A 21,061-nucleotide genomic window follows, 5' to 3' on the forward strand; every position below is an offset into this window, starting at 1 on the left:
GATTTTCTGTCATAGTGGATAAAGGCCATGGGCTCTTTAATTTTGAGATAGTTTTCAAAGACCCCGATGTGGCCAAAACATTGTCTACTATACATGACAGATATATTGTCGTTCTAGCAGCCCAAAACAACTTTGTTTTTGTCTGTAAAACGTATTACATCCAATGTTTATTTTCAGAGGTAGATGTAGAAAATAAAAGCAGTGATAAGACCTATACTACCACTACACTCTCAAAAGAAGAGATAGTGGATAACCATAAATCTGTGCCATCCTCTTTTGGTCTCTCTACCAAAGATGATGATTGTGATTTACCATTTATGTACTGGTGACCTAAACTCCACAGGAATCAACGTTACATAGCTGGATCTGCAAAACGTATCACCAAATCTTTTTTCAAAACTTTTCACTTCTATACTCACAGCTGTCAAGGAGGGTCTCCAGTCTTACCACAACACTTGTTTCTCCTGAAGTGGAGCTTTAAAGTCAGCCTCGTAAGAGAGAAGGAATAGGTCAGCAAGTAGAGGAGCACAATTTCTTCCCATTGGAATGCCGACCGTTTGTTGCAAAACGCGTCCACCACACTTGACGAATATGCTTTCGATTTAAAATCCAGCATTTTGTAAACATCTGTATATTTGGAAGATGATTTGGTATTATTTTTTACAAATTATGAGGAATTTCTAACAAGAAGTATATATTTGTATTTAGGTGTACTATCTTTTTATACTTGCCTTTCTGAAAAAATGTTTAAACCTGTTGATTCTATCAATAGCTCTGTCATATCGACATCCTCTTTCTGCTACTATTTTTTTTTATTCTCCTCAAACGATTCCATTCATAAATTTCTCTACAGCATTTTCATTCTTACATCATTTCATAGATACATTCATCACATGACAAGCCACCTATGAATTTTTAGGCTCATTTTCAGCATAGTTAAGGTAAATTAATCGACAGATTTTAATAGACCGCGTTGAAATTTTAAATACGTCTTTTTGGAAGCACTTCTTACTGAGAAATACAAATACAAGAATTGAATTGATGAAGTTCTTCCAAGGAAATCTACTAATGAAAACTGAATGACAATTAACTTACGTATATTTTATAACACGTACTTGAATGTATTATATAGAGATCTCCTTTTGATTTAAAACTGAATTGTTATTACGTCTAACTGCACGATTTGTATATGATTTATAAACTATAGTACTTCAAAATGGGGTTTCTATTATTTTTACAACCACTTTGTATTTTATTAGATTATATTGTCCGTTCCAGCTTGCTTGTAAGATTTATATGTTTTATCAAACCTTAATACAATTAATGATTTAAGATACACTTATAAAAACATGGGAAATATATATGTACATGATTTATTTTTGAAATGATTTAGTTCATTTACAATATGTCTTCAGAGCTTCCGGTTCCGTATAGAAATGCTTGACACTGAGCGTCAGAGCACTGACTGGGAAGGTAGATATGCTCTATAAGTTGAATTTTTCATTCTAGACTTTTCTTCTTCTTTAACGTTCCGTATGTTCTTGATGTTCAACAACTTGATCTCTGCTCAGGACATACATATGGATTACCGTGTTTCGCTCTCCAATTAAATGAATATCTCCCCGTTCATTGGAAAACATATATTAGAACGAGTTTTTTTACATAATTGAACTATCTTAAACAAGTTAAAATCTGGCATGACTTAAGACATCCGGATACAAGCATTTTATAATAATTTGATAGATATCATTCAGCTGCTAGCCGTAACTTATAATAACTGAATCTCTTGACATACTGGACGCATTGGTTTGTGTTTTACACTTTCTTTAAGAATTTTATTTTAAGATCACTGTTATATATACTTCCCCCTAAAGATAGTTTTTGCATTTTTTTGCCAATGCTCATGTTACACTTATCAGGGGTTTTATTTGTAACTTGCGAAAGATATATTAGGGTTTTTTTAACTATCCATGTTAATAAAAGGTACTGTTCCTGTAATAAACTAGATATTTGAAATGTGCAAATTATTGAAAAGTAGAAAACATCTTATGTCTTATATTGCTAATTAATTTGTCTGTTCAATACAATTAGAAGCTATTCAAATGGCCAAGACAGATAATGGACTTTAAAATCGAGAGAATCTTATTTAGCACAAAAATCTGTGAGTTTCACAAGTCAATTCGGTGAAAATGTTTCAATCGCATAAATGTGCAAAAAATAAAAGAGTAATCAAGGAAACCAAGATTCCAGCGGAAATCAGAAGAATGTAATCTAGGAGCAAATACCTGACATGACAAAGAATATAAAGTAACTAAAATAATACATACAAAGTAACAAAAACAAGTCGGACTCAAAATATGGGCGCATAGACCAGGTGCACCGGTAGGGTAAGCATCTTCTGGTTTTCTTAAGATACCCGAGATGCTCCTATACGTCAAGTCCGTATATTGAGATTAATAACCATTATATTCATTACTGTTATTTTTGTATATTTCAATATAAGAGAATGTACAAATTTTATTGCCTTTGTTGTTTGAGTCTCGTTGGTTTTTAACATTTAAATTGATTGACCCAAAATTTTTTTAGAAGTTTTACGGTTATCAAATGATTGTCATCAGCTCTAGTTTATGTTCGTTAACACTCGAATCTTGTTTCCTTGATTTTTCCTAAACGTAGACTGAGTGTAGTGTTACCATGCTATGACGTGATAATTCTTGAAATTGTAATGGTTTATAATGATAGATGTATTTGAGAATTTTTTTATGAAACAGGGCCCAGATGTCCATATTGCTGTAGATGATTTAGTTTATATGTGTTTTAAGTTACTTAAGGTCTTCAATTGTCATTTAATGTATCCGGTTTTGTCACTTTAGATACCCATCATCATTATTATGAGTTGCCCCTACGTTCATATATTTTATACCATGTATTCTGTCTTGTAAATTGTTAGAGTAATCAAGTGAAACTAAATGAATGCAATTTTGGGAACATACCAGATATTGAAAACTGACACACACACTCAACAAAAAAACATAAAATAACCAAAATAATACGTACAAAGCAACAAATGTAAATGAGCAACTTGGATTCCACTAAACAAATGGGTGCATGGACCATGTGCACCGGTAGGGTAAGCGTCCTCTGCTTTTCTAAAAACACCCGCCACATACGAGTTGCCCATAAAGTCACGTCCACTGTAGACAGAAGAAGAAAACTATGACGAGTTGAACATATCGATTCTCGTTGTGCAGATGGATACACAGTAATGATCCACGAGTTAATGAGTTCGACCATAAAACCTCTGAAGTAATGACTTTAATCTTGTAGCAACATAACCCTGTTCCAGATGCTTCATTGTAAGAAGTCTAGCGTGATATAAAAAGTCTGCGTAGTTACGGTAAGCGCTGGCATAACGTATGAGTTGTGATATGAACACTCCGTAAGCAGGTGCTGAAGGGATGTTGCCATAGATGACAGGAAAGCTGACAATACGGAAAGCAAAATCATCGCGTTTGTCTTATAGAATGGTCAATAGGTTTTCTTTACCATCGATCTCAAAGTGTAGGTCAAGATACGAGGCTGACTTCACAGTGTCTGTAGTATCCTTTATCTCACGTTCTAAAATCGATGAAACTAGGATTGTGTAACGATTATACGTCATCTACTAGTATATAGCGAAAACTGAGATCAATGGATTTGACTAAACGATGTTCCTTCCTTTGGATTTGATTAGCTATGAAATCAGCCTTTTGTAGAAGACACAAGGTAAAAGTATATAAAAAATAATTGTGCTTTTTTTTATTTTTGGTATGACAAATGATAGCCTAATTTAAATAACAATAGTCCAATTTGGATTGAACAATTGTCAAGCCATTCACACACGTGGTTTTGAGGCTACCTTTGCTCCCTCAAATATTTTGAGGTTGCAAAGGTATGCTTTAAATCCTGATTTGGGAGGATGGTGGTTTCAAGGTTCGTATGATGTGTTTGCTAATGATTAAATACATTATGATGAAAGTCTGATTCTTAAAAATTTGTTGTCGGTATACAATAGAAATAATATGAACTACAATATCATAAGACAATAACTATTAGGTTGGACACAATTTATACCTTCCACAAGTCAAAGCCCAGCCACAAATATTTGAAGATGTGGACAGCATTTCCTTTACTTGTAATTTAAATAAAATGTGCATCGGTAATTATAACTTTTAAATCAGTATCGCGATATAGGGAATATCATCTGAAGCACTTTTTTCAACTGTCCCCCTGGAAACAGTAGACAAAATAATATCGGATATAGACATAATGAATTAGGCGCTGAAAGGAATGATTAATTTAAGTTTTTTAAACTTTCAGGGCATAATTTATTTACTGATAATGTGGTTTCTAAAGGTTGTCTACGATCAATGTACATACATAGAATGTGTATAATTGCAGAAAAGTAATTATCAGAAGTCCTCGTTTTATTTACACAATGATAAACACCTAACTCTCTTCAAAATCAAGCCTTCCTCATTATAACCCGTCGTTGCGTTTTCTTCTTCTTCATCTTCGCTTCTACATTCGTTGTCAGTCTCGATAAACGGCTTAAAGTAGTCTAGTACAGTTTCATCTTCAACAATTTCTAATTTCCCGAAAAATTTTGTCAAACCTTACCTGCATCGTTTTTCAGTAGTAAATAAAGGTATATTGATTGTTTTTTTCCATGTTCAGACCTTTGTCCGAGTAAACTCTTTTTACGTATTCAAGGAGATTTTTGCAACAAATGCATTTTCAATTCTATCACTACTATTTGGAACATTGTTAATCTTTTCATATATTTCTGTAGGATCCACAACGGTCATGAATTCATTTATGAGATCTACGTTTTGTGATTTGTTTTCTTCATAACAATCAGTTATCATTTTCGCCTTTTTTGCATCTATTGCGGACCTTACAAGACTGGTTCGCTTCTCCATATTGTCGACAGCAGCAATGAAGCACTTTTCTGTCTCGAGTAACATTTTAGATTACAATTGATTGATATCGATATTTTCCCAAACCCCTGCAATTTCGTCAATTCCTTTCTCCCTTATATACGTTTTTATGGAAGTGAAATTAATGATTTTCTCACTTACATACTTTCACTTTTTACCGAAACTACGCAGACCTTTTGTATCGCACTAAAACTCTAACAAATAGGCTTCTGGAACATGGCTATGTTGCTACAAGATTGAAGTCATCACTACAGAAGTTTTATGGTCGTCATCATAAACTCGTGGATCGTTATGGTGTATCCATCTGCACCATGAAAACTGATTTATTCAACGAGTCATAGTTTTCCTTTCCTCGTTTGTCTACCCCGGACTTGACTTTTTATGAGCAACTCGGCGGGTGTTTCTAAAAAAGCAGAGGACGCTTACTCTACCGGTGCACCTGGTCAATGCTTCCAGTTTTTAGTGGAGTCCGAGTTGCTCATTTACTTTTGTTACTTTGTATGTATGATTTTAGTTACTTTATGTTCTTTGTTGTGTATGTCTGTTTTCCATGTCTGGTCTTTGTCCCTGGATTACATTCTTTTGATTACCGCTATAACCTTGGTTCCCTTGATTACTCTTTCACAAATGTAAATTACTCCCGATGGGATTAATTGATTTTAAAGTAATGAAGTAAAGGATGTCCCGCGGAAAATTCAAAAGAAGGACCTGTTTGAATGGTACAAGTTACATCAAAATATTGCTAAGAAAATCTTGAATAGAAAGCACATGGTCAAGAACAAGATCAAAAGCAATAATTCCAGCTCGGCCTTATTATACTATTTTCACATTTTAAGGGCAATAACTCTAAGACGAAAACTAATCCCGCTTTCGGGACAAATAGCCATCCGCCCACCCCCACGTAGTACCAAAATACACACTGAACCTAGAAATGTGCATTGTAAGTTCATTATTTGTGTGTATTCTGATCAAAGGTAGACAAAATAGCTAAGAATGTGTTATTTAAAATCATATTTGTAATTTACTACAAAAGTGTATGAATTTTGTTTACATGTGTGAGTAATTTGCCTCCATGCTGTCAGTTAGCAGGAAAGGTAAAAATGTGGATTTTCAGTACTATTAATTCATAACACAAAATTTCTACTATCATTGTGTCATTTGCATAATTATTTTGAAAGCCTTATTTTCTAAGCTCCGTAAAGGTATGCAACTTTAAGATATCACTTGTCCTGGGAATTCACAGTGAAATTTTGATTAGTGGTTAGTGAGACCAATAGCTCACAATGATCTTCGGTCCAGGTGATCTAAAACCTCTAATAAACATAACTTATTTTAAAACTCCATCGTTTACTTATTTTAGCTACTATTCTCACTTGTTATCCATTATGGCTCATAACATCACTGAACCTTCGACGTTCGTTGTCGTGGGTTACAAAAAAATCTTTTCCTTTGAAATCGTTAATACAATTTAGCTATTTCTGTCATAGTCATCACTGAGATCGTGACTGACTGAAAGAGTAATCAAGGGAACCAAGGTTATAGCGGTAATCAAAAGAATGTAATCCAGGGACAAAGACCAGAGTTGGAAAGCAGACATACACAACAAAGAACATAAAGTAACTGAAATCATACATACAAAGTAACAAAAGTAAATGAGAAACTCGGACTCCACTAAAAACTGGGAGCATGGACCAGGTGCATCGGTAGGGTAAGCGTCCTCTGCTTTTTTAGAAACACCAAATTTTGTTTTGAAATGTCCATTATCAAAACAAAAAAGCCGCCAAAATTATGAATAGAAAATGGAGTGAATCTTGTTATGTTCTATATACAAAAAAAGTATGAAGAAAAGAGAAAAAAATGAGTATTTTTGGAAGACTTTACGTAAGTGTTCGTTGGGTTGAAGTTTTATAACAGCTTTGTGCCCTTGAAATGATACCAGTAATGGCGTTTTCATTTGTCTTCCAAGATTCGGCAATAATCAAAAGAATATATTCCAAGGATGAAGGCTAGACAGGAACAACAGAGACAATGAACATAATATAACCAAAATAATACGTACAAAGAAACAAAAGTAAATAGACAACCCAGACGCCACTGAAAACTGGAAGCATGGACCAAATGCATCAGGGAACGAATCGGTTCTCGTGAGGCGGATAGGTACACCATAACGATCCAAGACTTCACGATGACAATCATAACACTTGTGATTAGATTACTTGTAGCAACATACATTTTCAGGAGTCTTAATTGTAAGAACTCTAGGCAAGGCACTATTTAAAATGTCCACGTAGTTTCCACAAGTTCTGGCATAACGAATGAGAGATATGCAAACACTTTTTGCATGTGCAGAAGGAATACCGCCACAGTTGAATGGAAATTTGACAACACGGAATAAGATGTCATTGCGTGTGTCGTATAGTTTGGACTTGAGACTTTCTTTCCTATTGATCCCTAAGTGTAAGTCAAAACTTGAGGCTGACTTCATAGTGTATGTAGTGTCCTTTATCTCAAGTTCTTTGGGTTTTTTGATATATAAAATCCCCGAATCGAGGATTGTTTAAAAACAATACGCCATTAATAAAGCGGAAACTATCAAAGGATATGGCAAATCGACAACACTGGACAAATAGGTTTTCGACCAAATATTTCTGCATTTTGATATCATCTTCTTTGGTATACTTAGAAAATGATTTGAAACCATTTTTACAAAGTATCGAGAATTTCAACCAATTACTATGTATTTGTATCTAGGTGTTCCATCTTTTAGAATGATTTTGAGTCGGGATTTTAAGTGAATATGGGGAATAGTATAATTGTATAATGTAGAACCAGCATTAAACTCTATCACACACACGTGAACCACAGTCAAAAAAATTAGACCGACTATTTTTGTACACATTCATTTTGAACGTATAATGGTGTTGTTTTATTTAATTCACATACAATTTGGTTATCAAAGCAAAATATTGATTTAAAACAAAAATATCTGGCATTTCATAATGCATGGTCATTTTTGTCATACTAAGTTGGATTTTCCTTTTTCATAGTAAAATTGTATTCTTGGGAACTGAATATGGGGGATATTATTTCACAAGATATCACCAAGAATATGAAAATGACATCATACGAAGAACAAAACGCACATCATAAAAGAACCAAAATGGACATTCGGGAATGCAAGCAGCAGTAACCCAGTGCAACCAGGGATGAACTCATATATAGTAAATGTAGAAATGTTTCATATTTATTAGGATTAAACAATGTTCTTTCCAAAGTTTATCGATGTAAGATTGGTCAATTCACTCAAAAACCTGACACTCATTTTTTGTGATTGAACGTCCCTAATTTGTAAAGACTGAGTGTACTCAAAGTGATCAAATGATATTTAGAACACGATACCTGTGCTTGGATCATGCATTTTTACATACTTAATCTTGATATGATGAATTTTATATGCATATATGCTAGTCAATCGATCAGAAAAAGTCCTATGGTACGACATAAAAATTTTTGTCTGTATGATGTTAACAGTAAGCATGGTAAGCACCAACAAGAGATCACGTCAAAACACTTAATCTTCAACAAAATCATTCAAGCCGTCGTCTTCCGAATTTGTTGGTGTTTTTATGTCACTTTCCTTGTCTCCTGTAGCACACTTTTTGGGACGATCGATAAATCGCAAGCAGTAGTCCGGTAAATTTTCATCTTCCGCAGTTTCTAGTCTTCCAAACATTTTGGTCAAACTTGACCTTTTGATTTTCTCGTTCGTAAATATAAGCAAGTTTATTTGTTCCTCTTCCAATTCTTTAGTTTCTTCTGATTCCATTGTTGTTAAGAAGGTAAGAAGATCTTTTGCTACGCATGCGCTTTTGCTCCTCTCACTACTTTGAGGGAGATTTTTAATCTTTTCCACTAGTTCTGTAGGATTCAAAATGGATATGAATTTATTTATGACAAGGATATTTTTTGAATAGTGTTCTCTACACTCAATTATCATTTCCTCTTTTATAGCTTCTATTTCCGTTTTCAAAAGGTGTGCTCGTTTCTCAATACTATCAATAACTTCTTTTAGGTGCTTCCTTTTCTCATTTTCAATTTTTGATGTCATCAGATTGAAATCTATCTCGTCAAAACACTTCACTGGTTCAATGCCTTCTTCTTTTATAAACCTTTTGATGGATTGTATTTCATGGCTACCATGTTCGTTTAGTTCAATACAAATATCACAAATCAATACCTGACATTCTGTGCAAACAAACGTACACTCTTCTTCCTGGTGGTCAGAACAAACAACTTTTGAAAGGTTATCCGACATTGTATACTTCAATTATTGTTTGAATTGATTACGACTTTCCTGTCATCTCCTAAAATTAATCATTAATACGACAATAATGAAAATTCAAGTTCAAACTGCAGTAATTATTGTTAGCTAATTTGCCAATTTTTAAAAAAGTTTTATTGCAAGACTTAATCGTTTGAAAAACAAATCTGCACCAAAGTGATCTCTCGATTAGTTTTGTAAGTAATCTAAAGTCGTCTTAGCAGATTGCTTTTATTAATTAATGACAACTTGATTACAAGTACCCATAGTGACAATTTTGACTTTGATCGTAAGAGATTTCATATATATATGGGTGCTGTAGCTTGTATTAAATCTTGTATTTGAATTGTAGCTCTAGCCTGTTCTCTGTGTATATCTCTTGAAATACAGTTATTATTATCATTATTATTATTATTTTCATGTGATAAAACACAATTCTTATTTGTTATTGACTTACCAAACCTAAGAATCTTTCAAATGTTTTAGATCCGAATTCGGCATAATTACTAACGAAATATAGAAATGAACAAAATACATATACATTTCGATGTATGATGATGTATGTCTGATAGCCCAAAAAATGAATGTCAATATTTCTTTACAATACAAGTATACACTCAGGTAAATGCATTTCAGCAATTGTGAATACCATTCGATTTACTTCATGCACAATGGATAGATATGGTTTATCATACAAATAGAAACCAAATATAATGCATGGATAACTTTCATTTGAATGAGTAGACGGAATAAACTAAGACAAGTAATGACAAATCGATGGCATATAAATATCTAGACAATTAAAATAAAACACCATACCAGTTTCTTACCCCGTCATTTGATGGGAAAAAACTGACATATCAACTAAAACAGCTCTTTTATATATTTGATGCATGCTCAAAAGATGACTGAACAAGATATTTAGGATTATGCGCTGCAAAGTTATCCGCTGCCATAGATCATAGTTTCAAAGCAACCGTTTGCTCTTAAAACAGAGTTTAGGTTGATTTCATTACGAAAATATTAGTGACATGCATAAAAAATTAGTTTATTTTTCTTTTGACTTGCTTATTCTGAAATAAAAAAAATGTTTTTACGAGTAATTTAATTAGTATCTGCAAGTTTCATAATAAATGCAGACAAGCAAGTTGTTGATAAACATTTTTTCCTTTGAACTGAAAGGAAAATAAACTAGGCTCCATGGCTTTTAACTGGGCATAAATAATATTTTATAATCAAGAAATTAGTGGCAGTAACAGCACCATCAAACTTGTTACAAATCCTTAACATATTAAATCGTTCATTAAGTTACAACCCTAGATTGAAGGCTTTGGTTTTTATATACTAGAAGCTTAGTTGGTCAAGTGGTCTATGGCGCTGGACTTAAAGCAGGCAATGTTGCCATACATGTCACAGCGGTACGAGATCGAGACCCGTCGAGGGAACGACCAAATGCTTTGTAGATTTGATAGTTCTAACATCGTTGAAGGTTTTTTTACCCATATAATATCAGCCAATTTTACAGGACATTCTCCTCCGTATTTTGTTTTTCATAAAAGGTCATCGCTTCTTTAAAATATGCATAACAGGCATAATAGTTTAATAAGGGAACATTTTATGAAAACTCACGCTGATTCCTACAAGAAGCACTTTGTGTCTGACATTGTCAAATGTTGGGAATTTTCACGACAAAAATTTTGTCGAGTTGTTGGGACAGGTGTTTCAACAGGCAATTGAAATTCTTAAAGGACACAACTGCGTGACATCAAGTTCCTGGTCGATCTGTTTCTATATTTCTATGAAGCAATTAAGGTTTTTACAAAAAGAGCTTCACAAAATTTACAAAAATCGACCAACCCACTCCATCAATTTCAGTTTTCGTTATAAAGATGATGTACTAGGAGTATCAATGAATTATTCATATTTCAAGGAGTACTTACATTTGATCTATCCAAATGAATTCGAAAGTAAGAGACAACTCGCCCACTCTTCAGACAACTCGCCCACTCTTCAGCACAAGTCGCCCACTCTTCAGACAACTCGCCCACTCTCCAGACAAGTCGCCCACTCTTCAGACAACTCGCCCACTCTTCAGACAACTCGCCCACTCTTCAGCACAAGTCGCCCACTCTTCAGACAACTCACTCTCTCTTCAGACAACTCGCCCACTCTTCCGTCAAGTCGCCCACTCTTCAGACAACTCGCCCACTCTTCCGTCAAGTCGCCCACTCTTCAGACAACTCGCCCACTCTTCAGCACAAGTCGCCCACTCTTCAGACAACTCGCCCACTCTTCAGACAACTCACCCACTCTTCAGACAACTCACCCATTCTTCAGACAACTCGCCCACTCTTCAGACAACTCGCCCACTCTTCAGCACAAGTCACCCACTCTTCAGACAACTCACCCACTCTTCAGACAACTCGCCCACTCTTCACACAACTCGCCCACTCTTCAGCACAAGTCGCCCACTCTTCAGACAACTCGCCCACTCTTCAGCACAAGTCGCCCACTCGTCATACAACTCGCCCACTCTTCAGACAACTTGCCCACTCTTCAGACAACTTGCCCACTCTTCAGACAACTTGCCCACTATCTAACTTTAAGTTATGTTATCTCGTTGGTTTAAAAAGTTTACTCAAAATATGAAATGAAGGAATATTTACGCATCTGAAGACGTAATTTCAAGTCTATAGATCTCAAATTTTTCACTTCATTTTGTGGTTATTTTATGAAATTGTCCTAGATTGTATCGTGTTATAATGTCATATAGTGTTGTCATGTTCATATGCTTTATTATAATTCTTATCTACAGTGGTTGTCGGCAATTTTGTTTGTGCCGATCTGTTCGTGATAAGTAAAAATGAAGAGAAATTCGTATTCAAGTTTAAATACATTTTATTCAGGAAATATATTATTTAATGGCAAATAATTAACAAATACTTTACAACAACAAAGACACACAAGACATATATATAAACAATTAAAGTCTTAAGTCTTCACTGGCCGCCGTAGATCTTTCCACACTTCTTCAGGAGCTGGTTGGGGATGATCTGGTCGTCACGGTATTGGTCCCACAAGGTAAAGATTCTGTGGTGTAGAATTGTCGTCGTCTTCCTCTGGTAGCGTCGGAGTTTCCCCTCGGTCACCATCTTCAGCTAGGTTGGTAGTAGGCTAGTTTCCTTGTAGAGTAGGTTGACTAACACGTAAAACCGTAGATTCGCTTTCTTTGCCTTTCTGTTGATGCGGTGGTGCCAGCCCTCAACGTCGTTGTTGGTCCTCACTGACTGGCGGTACGCGGTCCCCGATGCTGGTGTCCATAGGTCGTTGGTAATCCAGGTGTTGTTGATGTAGGTCATAAGGCTTGTGATCTTCTCGGTGTCGACGCTGTCTTGAAGAGCTGTAAATGTCGTTGGTATCAGCGGGTAGGAACGGGAGAGCAAGAACTTTCCAGATGAAACGATGGGTACTGTCTTTCTGTGAGTACTCGTGCTACAAAAAGAATAGGATTAATTAAAATTAGTTATTAAATACAACATTTCTTTTTGAAAAAAATATTCCAAAATTACTTAATTCAGTTTAAGAATAATTTGAATAGTTGAAAAATCATGCGTATGAATTTTTCTTAATATCTTTAGCATGCCATTATTCATTAAAATGTATATATTTATAAACAAGCTAATGATTATAAAAGCCTTATTGATATGCAAATACAAATTTTGAAATAATACTTCATTTTAATTTGTCCAGTATTTATTTAACATACCTGTAACCAAAGTTCATCATCATTTCATGTTCATTTTATCATCCATTTCATGTTCATCGCCTGAATATAGCTGAAATATTGTTGCTCGGACCTTAAACCCCAACAATCAATCATGTACTTTACATTGTGTAAACTATGTGAATTGTCACGGTGTCCTAATTTGACGTTTTTGTCATGTTTTGGGATTCAAATATCTATGTAAAGATCACCTCTGAAAGCGGGGCAATTCAGATCAAGGTGATCTTAAAATATAAGACCAACCAAGGAAACAACCACACTTGTTCGACGACAATGAAGTGCAGGTTCAAGCTGAACAAATTTTACAAGCTGACGACAATGAAGTGCAGGTGCAAGCTGAACAAATTTTACAAGCTGACGACAATGAAGTGCAGGTGCAAGCTGAACAAATTTTACAAGCTGACGACAATGAAGTGCAGGTTCAAGCTGAACAAATTTTACAAACTGACGACAATGAAGTGCAGGTGCAAGCTGAACAATTTTTACAAGCTGACGACAATGTCAGAAACGGAAGTGCAGTAGCCGAACTTTTTCAACATAAATAGTTTGAACTCATTAACTTTATCTATTTCAGTCTCTATCACTATCGTGCTGCGGACAGGTATCAAAAAGTGCTTTAGTTTTCGACTTTAATGGGCCTAGATGGTATACGGCTATATCATACATGTATGTCAAAGGAAAGATAAATCAATGTAGTCTGAATATCGTACTTATCAAAGTGAAATACGGTAAAGTTTTCTGTTGTTTTGCATTAATTAGAGGAGGGGTCAAAGATCAATCGACCCCAATACATTTTGATAAGTAATTTAAGTGAAACCGTTTATTGTAGGTATTAGGAAACAAGTAACATGTAAAGATCACATGTATAGATTTTCAGAAATATAAAAAAGAACAACTTTTTCCGATAAAAGTTGACTATTTAATCACACAACAAAACTGTCTCTAAAAATAGTTGCATTTTACTGCATTTTCAATGATTAAGAGTTAATAAGATACCGTAGAATATTACACTGTATACCTAAATATTCTTTACTAAATAACAAATAAAATAAACACATAGAAGAAACTTGCTGGTTATCATAACAATATGAACACATACTCTGATATATGTCTAAACAACTTACGTTTTTCGTGTCTATTTGCATGACTTATACTTCTTGAATCGTTAAATCCGAATGTGAATGCACTGTTTGTACTTTTCATTCTCTACTCAATTAGTTTAAACTTATTCATTCAAGTATATTCAAGCTTATATAAAGTTTAGCAAGAAGATGCTTATACATAGATTGCGTGTGGAATAATTTCGTGAACTGACTAGTAAATAAGACAAACGAATTGAACAAATGGAATTACAAGATTAGTAAAGAGATGCAGTGCACGGAAGTCAAGCACTTATAAACCTTTCACTTTTGATAATAAACTTCTGAACTTTAAGAAAAACTTTTATATTTTCTTCAGCATTTAGAACATTTAAGCCATACAATACGTTTACAGTATTAGGTACACCAAGTGCCATAGAAAATACTCAATTCTTTTAATAGGGAATATCGAAAGTAATCCTGGCCTATTAAATAATTCAACCTCGACACAAAATACCAGTACAAATTGCGAATACTTCTTTTCATTATGTAATCTAAACATCCGCATCATAAGAAAGAAAATTGAATTCTTAGATAACTTCGCTGATGAATTTGATATTTTGATTCTATTTGAAACACACTTTTATGAACACAGCCAACACTATGATATTCTAATTGATACTTTAAATAATAACCCACTTTTGCAAAGATAGGTCTTATGCAGGAGGTGGTATCCTAATATTCGAAAGAAAGTATAGGTATTTCGAGAAAATTCGAACTTGAAAATCCAGTTGATGAAATAATCTGGGCAGAATTTCATGCGTGGTCAATCCTTTCTATTGTGTGCAACCTATAAGCCACCAGGTAGTGACAATGATTACTGGTTGCGTCTCCAATACTCAATCGAATTGGCCCTCAAACTAAATAAGAACATCGTGCTAGCTAGTGATTTCAGTTTAAACCTATTTTGTAACTCAATTAATAGGCTTCTAGATATCATAAACTCTTACAACCTACAATGTAGATAATGTGATAAATAAACCAACCCGAGTATACGTAGCTAACGATTTTAGAACTTTATTAGATCCAATAATTTTTAGCGATTCGCTTCGCTCGAAGTACCCGGATGTACGTGTATAAGTATGTCTAGAGAGATCAGTGATCACGACGCGGCGATTACGTTTTTTGAATGTCCAAAATCAGTATTAAGTACATTTGAACGTGAAGTGTGGATGTATGATCAAACTGATCGTGTTAACTTTGCTGATGAACTTTTTTTAAAAATAGACTGGGAAAATAGATTGAATGAGATTAACGATGTAGACGAAATGCCATGATTTTGAAAGCACACTTATCATAAAATCAAGAAAAAAAGTACCGACTAAAATGATAACCATACAATGTATGTGCACACGTACCGACTAAAATGGTAACCATACAATGTACATGACAGACCGTGGCTTAAAGCTGGTTTACCTGATTCAATGAAATAAGTTATTTGGTAGTAATGCAATTGAAGCAATATCATACCTACATATTATTGTGAAAACAACGTTTTTTTATTAAATCAAAGAAGATCTAATCTATTTATTTTTCGCCTCTACTTCCGAAGATTGCCAACAGGACATTCACCTTGGTTAAAAATACTTTCATCTTGGTTAAAAATAGCAATAACGGATACACAGGTAAGCACATATCTTGTTTTAATTGCATTTCATCTATTTCTTGATTAGTTTTCAAATAAATAATGACAATTACTGACCACATTTGTGCCGTATTATATTACTATTCCCGACTTGCGGACCAACATTTTGTCAACATTTATCTCCCTTTGGAGCAGGTGTCTATTCGGAACACGTAAGGTTTTCCATCCGATATCGACGATACTTTAGAAAATCTCGAAAGTCAAAAGGGAATTTCTCGTTCTACTGACCCTGCCATAAATTTTCTTTACCGGGATACAAATGAAAATCATCCTTATGTAACCTACCAACAAAATGAAACACCCGGTAAATTTTAGAAACACCGTTGTGTTTGTCTGCTGTGGATTCCATTTTCATTCGAGTTACCTCTTTTTTCTGCACCCGAATCCGAACATCGATTAGAGAGACTTCGAAATTATACCTGCTCTTACGGGAGGTAACTCTGCAAAAACAGGATAAGGTATGGCTGCATCTCGAGCTCCGGGAATACATCAATTACAACAATGGATCCATGCGTTATATTCGAACTTTTTAAAGCAGCTTTTAATAATAACATTAGGCGAAGAATTCGTATTCGTGACAGAATTAGGAAAAAAACTCTTCGGTCAAAACTGGATAAAGGATATTCTCTAGCATAAAAAACAAAGAAATAAAGTAAACAGCATGAAAAAAAGTTGCCAAAGAGAACTTTGAGAAAAATATTGGCAATTATACAACGGAAAATATGAAGAATTCAAAAATGTACTGGAAAATGGTTATTAAATCCAACAAAGGCATGAATACCATACCCCATCTCATTAATACCTTGAATAACGACACAGTTGAAGTAATTTATGATGATAATGAGAAATGTAATCTGCTGAACAAATATTTTTCATCGGTCTCGTCCCTTGTTGACGGAAACTCCCCTCTGCCTGAATTCGATCTAAAACTGAATAATGCGTTAAACTACTTTGTAATATCGGAAAATGAAATTAAGTAGAAAAAAATATAATTATAATACTGTTTGGGAAAGTTAATGGAAAGAGTGGTGTACAGACATGTAAATAATCACCAAGTTAAACATTCAACGGTGCATTAACTAATTGAATTATATAATAGTGTTTTGAACTCTCTTGAAAATATAGAAACTAGCTGCTTCGTATTTTGTGATTTCTCAAAACGTTTGACACATAAACTCAAATTGTACGGAATTTACGGAAATCTCATAGGCTGGTTTAAGGATTATCTTATCGATAGAAAACAGAAATTTTTGCTTAAAAACAGTTGCTCATCTCTTCTACCAATCCAAGGTGGTGTACCGCAAGGGTCAGTCCTTGGTACCTTACTATTTTTTATCTTCATAAATGATACTGGAGATCGACTCCAATCCTGATGATACATCTTTGGGTTACTTTAGTAATAGTAATGCAAATATCAAAGCAGTAATAGCAAATGATTTAGAGGAACTTGCAGACTAAGCAAATAAGTGGTTAATGAACTTTAACCCAGATAAAACCGAAATAATGATTTTCTTAAACGTAAAAACACAAGATGATCTATCTTTTTCCCTAAATGATAAGATTATACCGATAACACACTGTCACAGACATCTTGGAATAACTTTTTACAAGATGGTAAATGGAATGACCAAATAGATTCTATTATTAAAAGTATTAAGTTATATTTATAGCATAGTATTCCGAATTAGACAAATAAACTTTCTAACGCGCAGCGTGAGAAGTTTATTTGGCTAACGAGGAAGGCGTTGCTATAAATGATTTGTAACATGAATGACACGCCCATGACAGTCCGTGCAGAAAAAATAATAACGTTTGGCGGGAAAATCTAATAACCCGCACAGTAGGCAGTATGGCAGACGCATTCTCTCTACCAGATTGGCTTGACATTGAAAATGTAGAAAGCGATGATTTGGTTCTCTCTCAGGTGTGTATTTTTTAATTGAATTAGACTGATTTACGCTAATTGTCTTTTTGAAGGCTTTTAAACACAACTATTCGGGGCATGGACCCCCTTTTTTGGCCCAAATGTAAAAAAATATTTATTTTTCCATATTTACAATTTTCTACAATTTTCAAATTGCAACTTCAACTTTCACTAACTTTTAGCTCTGTATTTGAGCAAAATTTCATTTCGATACATTATGTTCAACTTGGGTGTTGTTTTTTTTTTGCTAATATGTTTCAAAAGTAAAGAAATGTGTATTTTTTTCGGTTCTATCTTTAAATTAATGAGTAGACATTATATTTTTTGTTCTCTGTCTGGCAAAGAAAACCTGCAGAGATTTAAAGATTTGTATTTTATTATATGAAACCTAATAAAATTGACATTTGTATGTGTGCTTTTTTGTAGGCGTAATCTTTTCCCAAAGAGGCGGAGCTTACCCATGCAATATTGGTTTTCGTGTTTTGGTTATTTCATGGCTGTTTCCTCATTGCATTATATAGGCCCATGTGACCTTTCATGCAATATTATTTGGTTGCTTCAATTTAGAGCATACATTTTGGTACATGCTTGTCGTCTCTATGTTATTCCATAAAAAGATCAAAGGAAAAAAGAAGATTCATGTTACAATAGGCATTTAAACATTTTAAGAAAGTTAAAATATAAGCTCAATAGGGACACTCTCTCCAAACTCTTTAACATCCGAATCTTTCATTCCTTCTGTAATTGAAGCATGGAACAAACTCGTCCCATCCGTTCTCAAACTCTCTTTCAAGCTTGAAGGCAGCACTAAAAGATAAATTTTCAAACATAAATACACCTTTGTATTATTCTTATATGGCCCACGAAAATTTAACGTAATACTCTCGCAACTCCGTCGTTTGGCTTAGTTTCTAAAGGGAGATCTTGCTAAAACTAACATAGTGTCTAGCCCAGCGTGTAATTGTGGTGCTAAAATCGATGACGTAAACCATTTCTTCTTTGTCTGTCCTTTCTACAATGATATCCGAAACGACATTATTCATAAACTGAATTAGCTACCCATGGAAATAGAAAGTAGTATTCTCTTAAGTGGGCATCAAGATATTACATACGAACTGAATGTAGCAATCGTAGAAGCAGTTCTAATATTTATCAAGAAATCGTCATTTAAAATACTTGGAGGCATCGGGTCCACACACAAACTATGTGGATTTGTTAATCCTTTGTTTTGTTATTTTATTTACCCAATTGATATTAGTTGTTTTCTTGTGCATGTCATTACTGTATGTCCTTGTAGTATGCTCTGTGTAATATTGCAAGAAATGTATTTCATGGGAGACTTCATAAGTTTGACTAACTTGTGTCCTATCCTTTTTGTTCTAGTTGAGCAAATAAAATTGCTATAAACTAACTAATTTGGAATATGTTTTATGCAAATTTTATACTAAGACGCTATATGTTATGTTCCCAAGACATGACAATCAGACAGCTAGTTGAAATTCGTCACAAGGTTTTGTTAGGCACCATGTTAATAAGTGAGGAAAAAAGAGCTCCAAATTCTGTGATTTTTAACTCATCCGTTTATTGAATAAAAAATATAATCTGACATCAAATCCAAGCCCCACCCTCCCGCAGTATAAAAACTGTCGGTGCCTTTATTAGTAAACTAATAAAAAATATTATTTAAAAGTTTAATTTTGAACTAGCATTTTTCTTAAAGAGCCTCTACATAGCACAGGCACTTGTTCCTATCAATGATTTGGCTGTTACAGTAATATACGCACAAACCAGGTGAAGATTTTTCCCAGGGTATATGTACGTATGGACAGTGATAGAAACAAGTGCTTGCGACAAGTACATGTACCTATAATTTTTTCATTATTTAACCAATATGATTGGCAATTGAAAATGATTATTTCCAGTTTCCTAATACTTCTTAAATAATAGACATAGTACATGTACACTGCAATAACAGACAAGTATTATTTTCGGACTTACAAGTAGTAAATTTCTCTATTCCCTTAATGCTTAGTTTATTTAATATTTTCTTTGTCTTTTGTAATATAATTTTCATATCTATTATCTCGGTAGCATTTATATGTAGCTATACTTGTACATGTATGTATTCACGACTTTTACACATATATTGTTAGTAACTGTTAACTATTTTAACTAAATATACATGTGCATACTATTGTCATTAATACAGTCAGTGTTACTATATAATGCAGTTGTTGTTTTACAGGGAAAGTACAGATAAGTGTGATAGAACAGCTTATGTCGGACTGGATCAACATGTGTTTACACCTAGATGAACAGCAATAGAAGGAGCACATTTATCAAATATGTGAAGAAGTCAACAACTGTATAAAACGAAAAATGTTAAAAAAAACGAATTAAATTCAATAATTATTTATCATACTGTTACTTCTAAGATCTCCGCTATGAGCCTGGTTAAGTTACTATTAACCAAATGAAAAATTCAGAGTTGCATCAAGCTTGAATGTTGTGTTAATACTTGCACAAATTGTTGAGGATTCTACCTCTACGGTCGTATCAAACTGCCACCAGGGAAGCTTTACATTCCTTGTTGATTTAGAATTGGTTACTATTATGTTGCATTAAACTTGCAGATGCAAAAAATGTTATTTGTTGACCCTGTAAGTCTCGTTCTTGTTTGTTTCCCTTCCGGAATTTTCGATGTAGAACGTATTGAAATCCGAAGACCGATCTGCATTTTTTTATTTACTTCCGGGAAATCAAAACGTGTATTACAATACAAAATCTTCTATTTTATGCTTTTTTAAAACATTTTTATTCTCTAAAACTAGATATCTGTCATTTTTCAAGTATCAAGCTTGAATGTTGTGTTAATACTTGCACATATTGTTGAGGGTTCTAACCCTACGGTCGTATGAAACTGCAACCCGGGAAGCTTTACATTCCTTGTTAAATTAGAATTGGTAACTATTAGGTTGCATGATACTTGCAAATAAAATAGGTGTGATTTGTTGACCCTGTAAATCTCGTTCTAGTTTCAGTTGCCCTTCCGGACTTTGAGATGTAGAACGTATTGAAATCCGAAGGCCGATCTGCATTTTATAGTTTACTTCCGGGAAATCAAAACGCTGTATCACAATGGTAGAAATTTTTGCTTTTGATAGTTTATACAGATGAACTTAGGTAAATGTACGTCATGTGTTCCGACTCACTTTAATTTATTTCAATGTTTATTACAGCTATTATGTTGGTAGATACACATTTGACGG

General features: G+C 34.1%; 1 protein-coding gene and 1 long non-coding RNA gene across 2 annotated transcripts; one reads left to right on the plus strand and one right to left on the minus strand.

The window, feature by feature from the left end:
- Positions 1 to 184: 184 nt before the first annotated feature.
- Positions 185 to 20,802, plus strand: LOC148604199 (uncharacterized). Its single transcript, XR_015915965.1, has 3 exons — positions 185 to 1,473; positions 15,776 to 15,848; positions 20,038 to 20,802. It is a non-coding gene; the product is annotated as an uncharacterized LOC148604199 (long non-coding RNA).
- LOC148604200 (uncharacterized) lies at positions 8,038 to 9,956 on the minus strand. Its single transcript, XM_088550724.1, has 2 exons — positions 9,758 to 9,956; positions 8,038 to 9,343 (listed from the first exon to the last, which is right to left on the minus strand). The coding sequence occupies exon 2, from the start codon at positions 9,292 to 9,294 to the stop codon at positions 8,551 to 8,553; it is 744 nt and encodes a 247-aa protein (XP_088406850.1). The 5' UTR covers positions 9,295 to 9,343; positions 9,758 to 9,956; the 3' UTR covers positions 8,038 to 8,550.
- Positions 20,803 to 21,061: the final 259 nt, after the last annotated feature.

This window comes from Perna viridis, chromosome 10 (genome assembly GCF_037379345.1).
Source record: "Perna viridis isolate PV_CMFRI_1.1 ecotype Kerala chromosome 10, ASM3737934v1, whole genome shotgun sequence".
Lineage (NCBI taxonomy): Eukaryota > Metazoa > Mollusca > Bivalvia > Mytilida > Mytilidae > Perna > Perna viridis.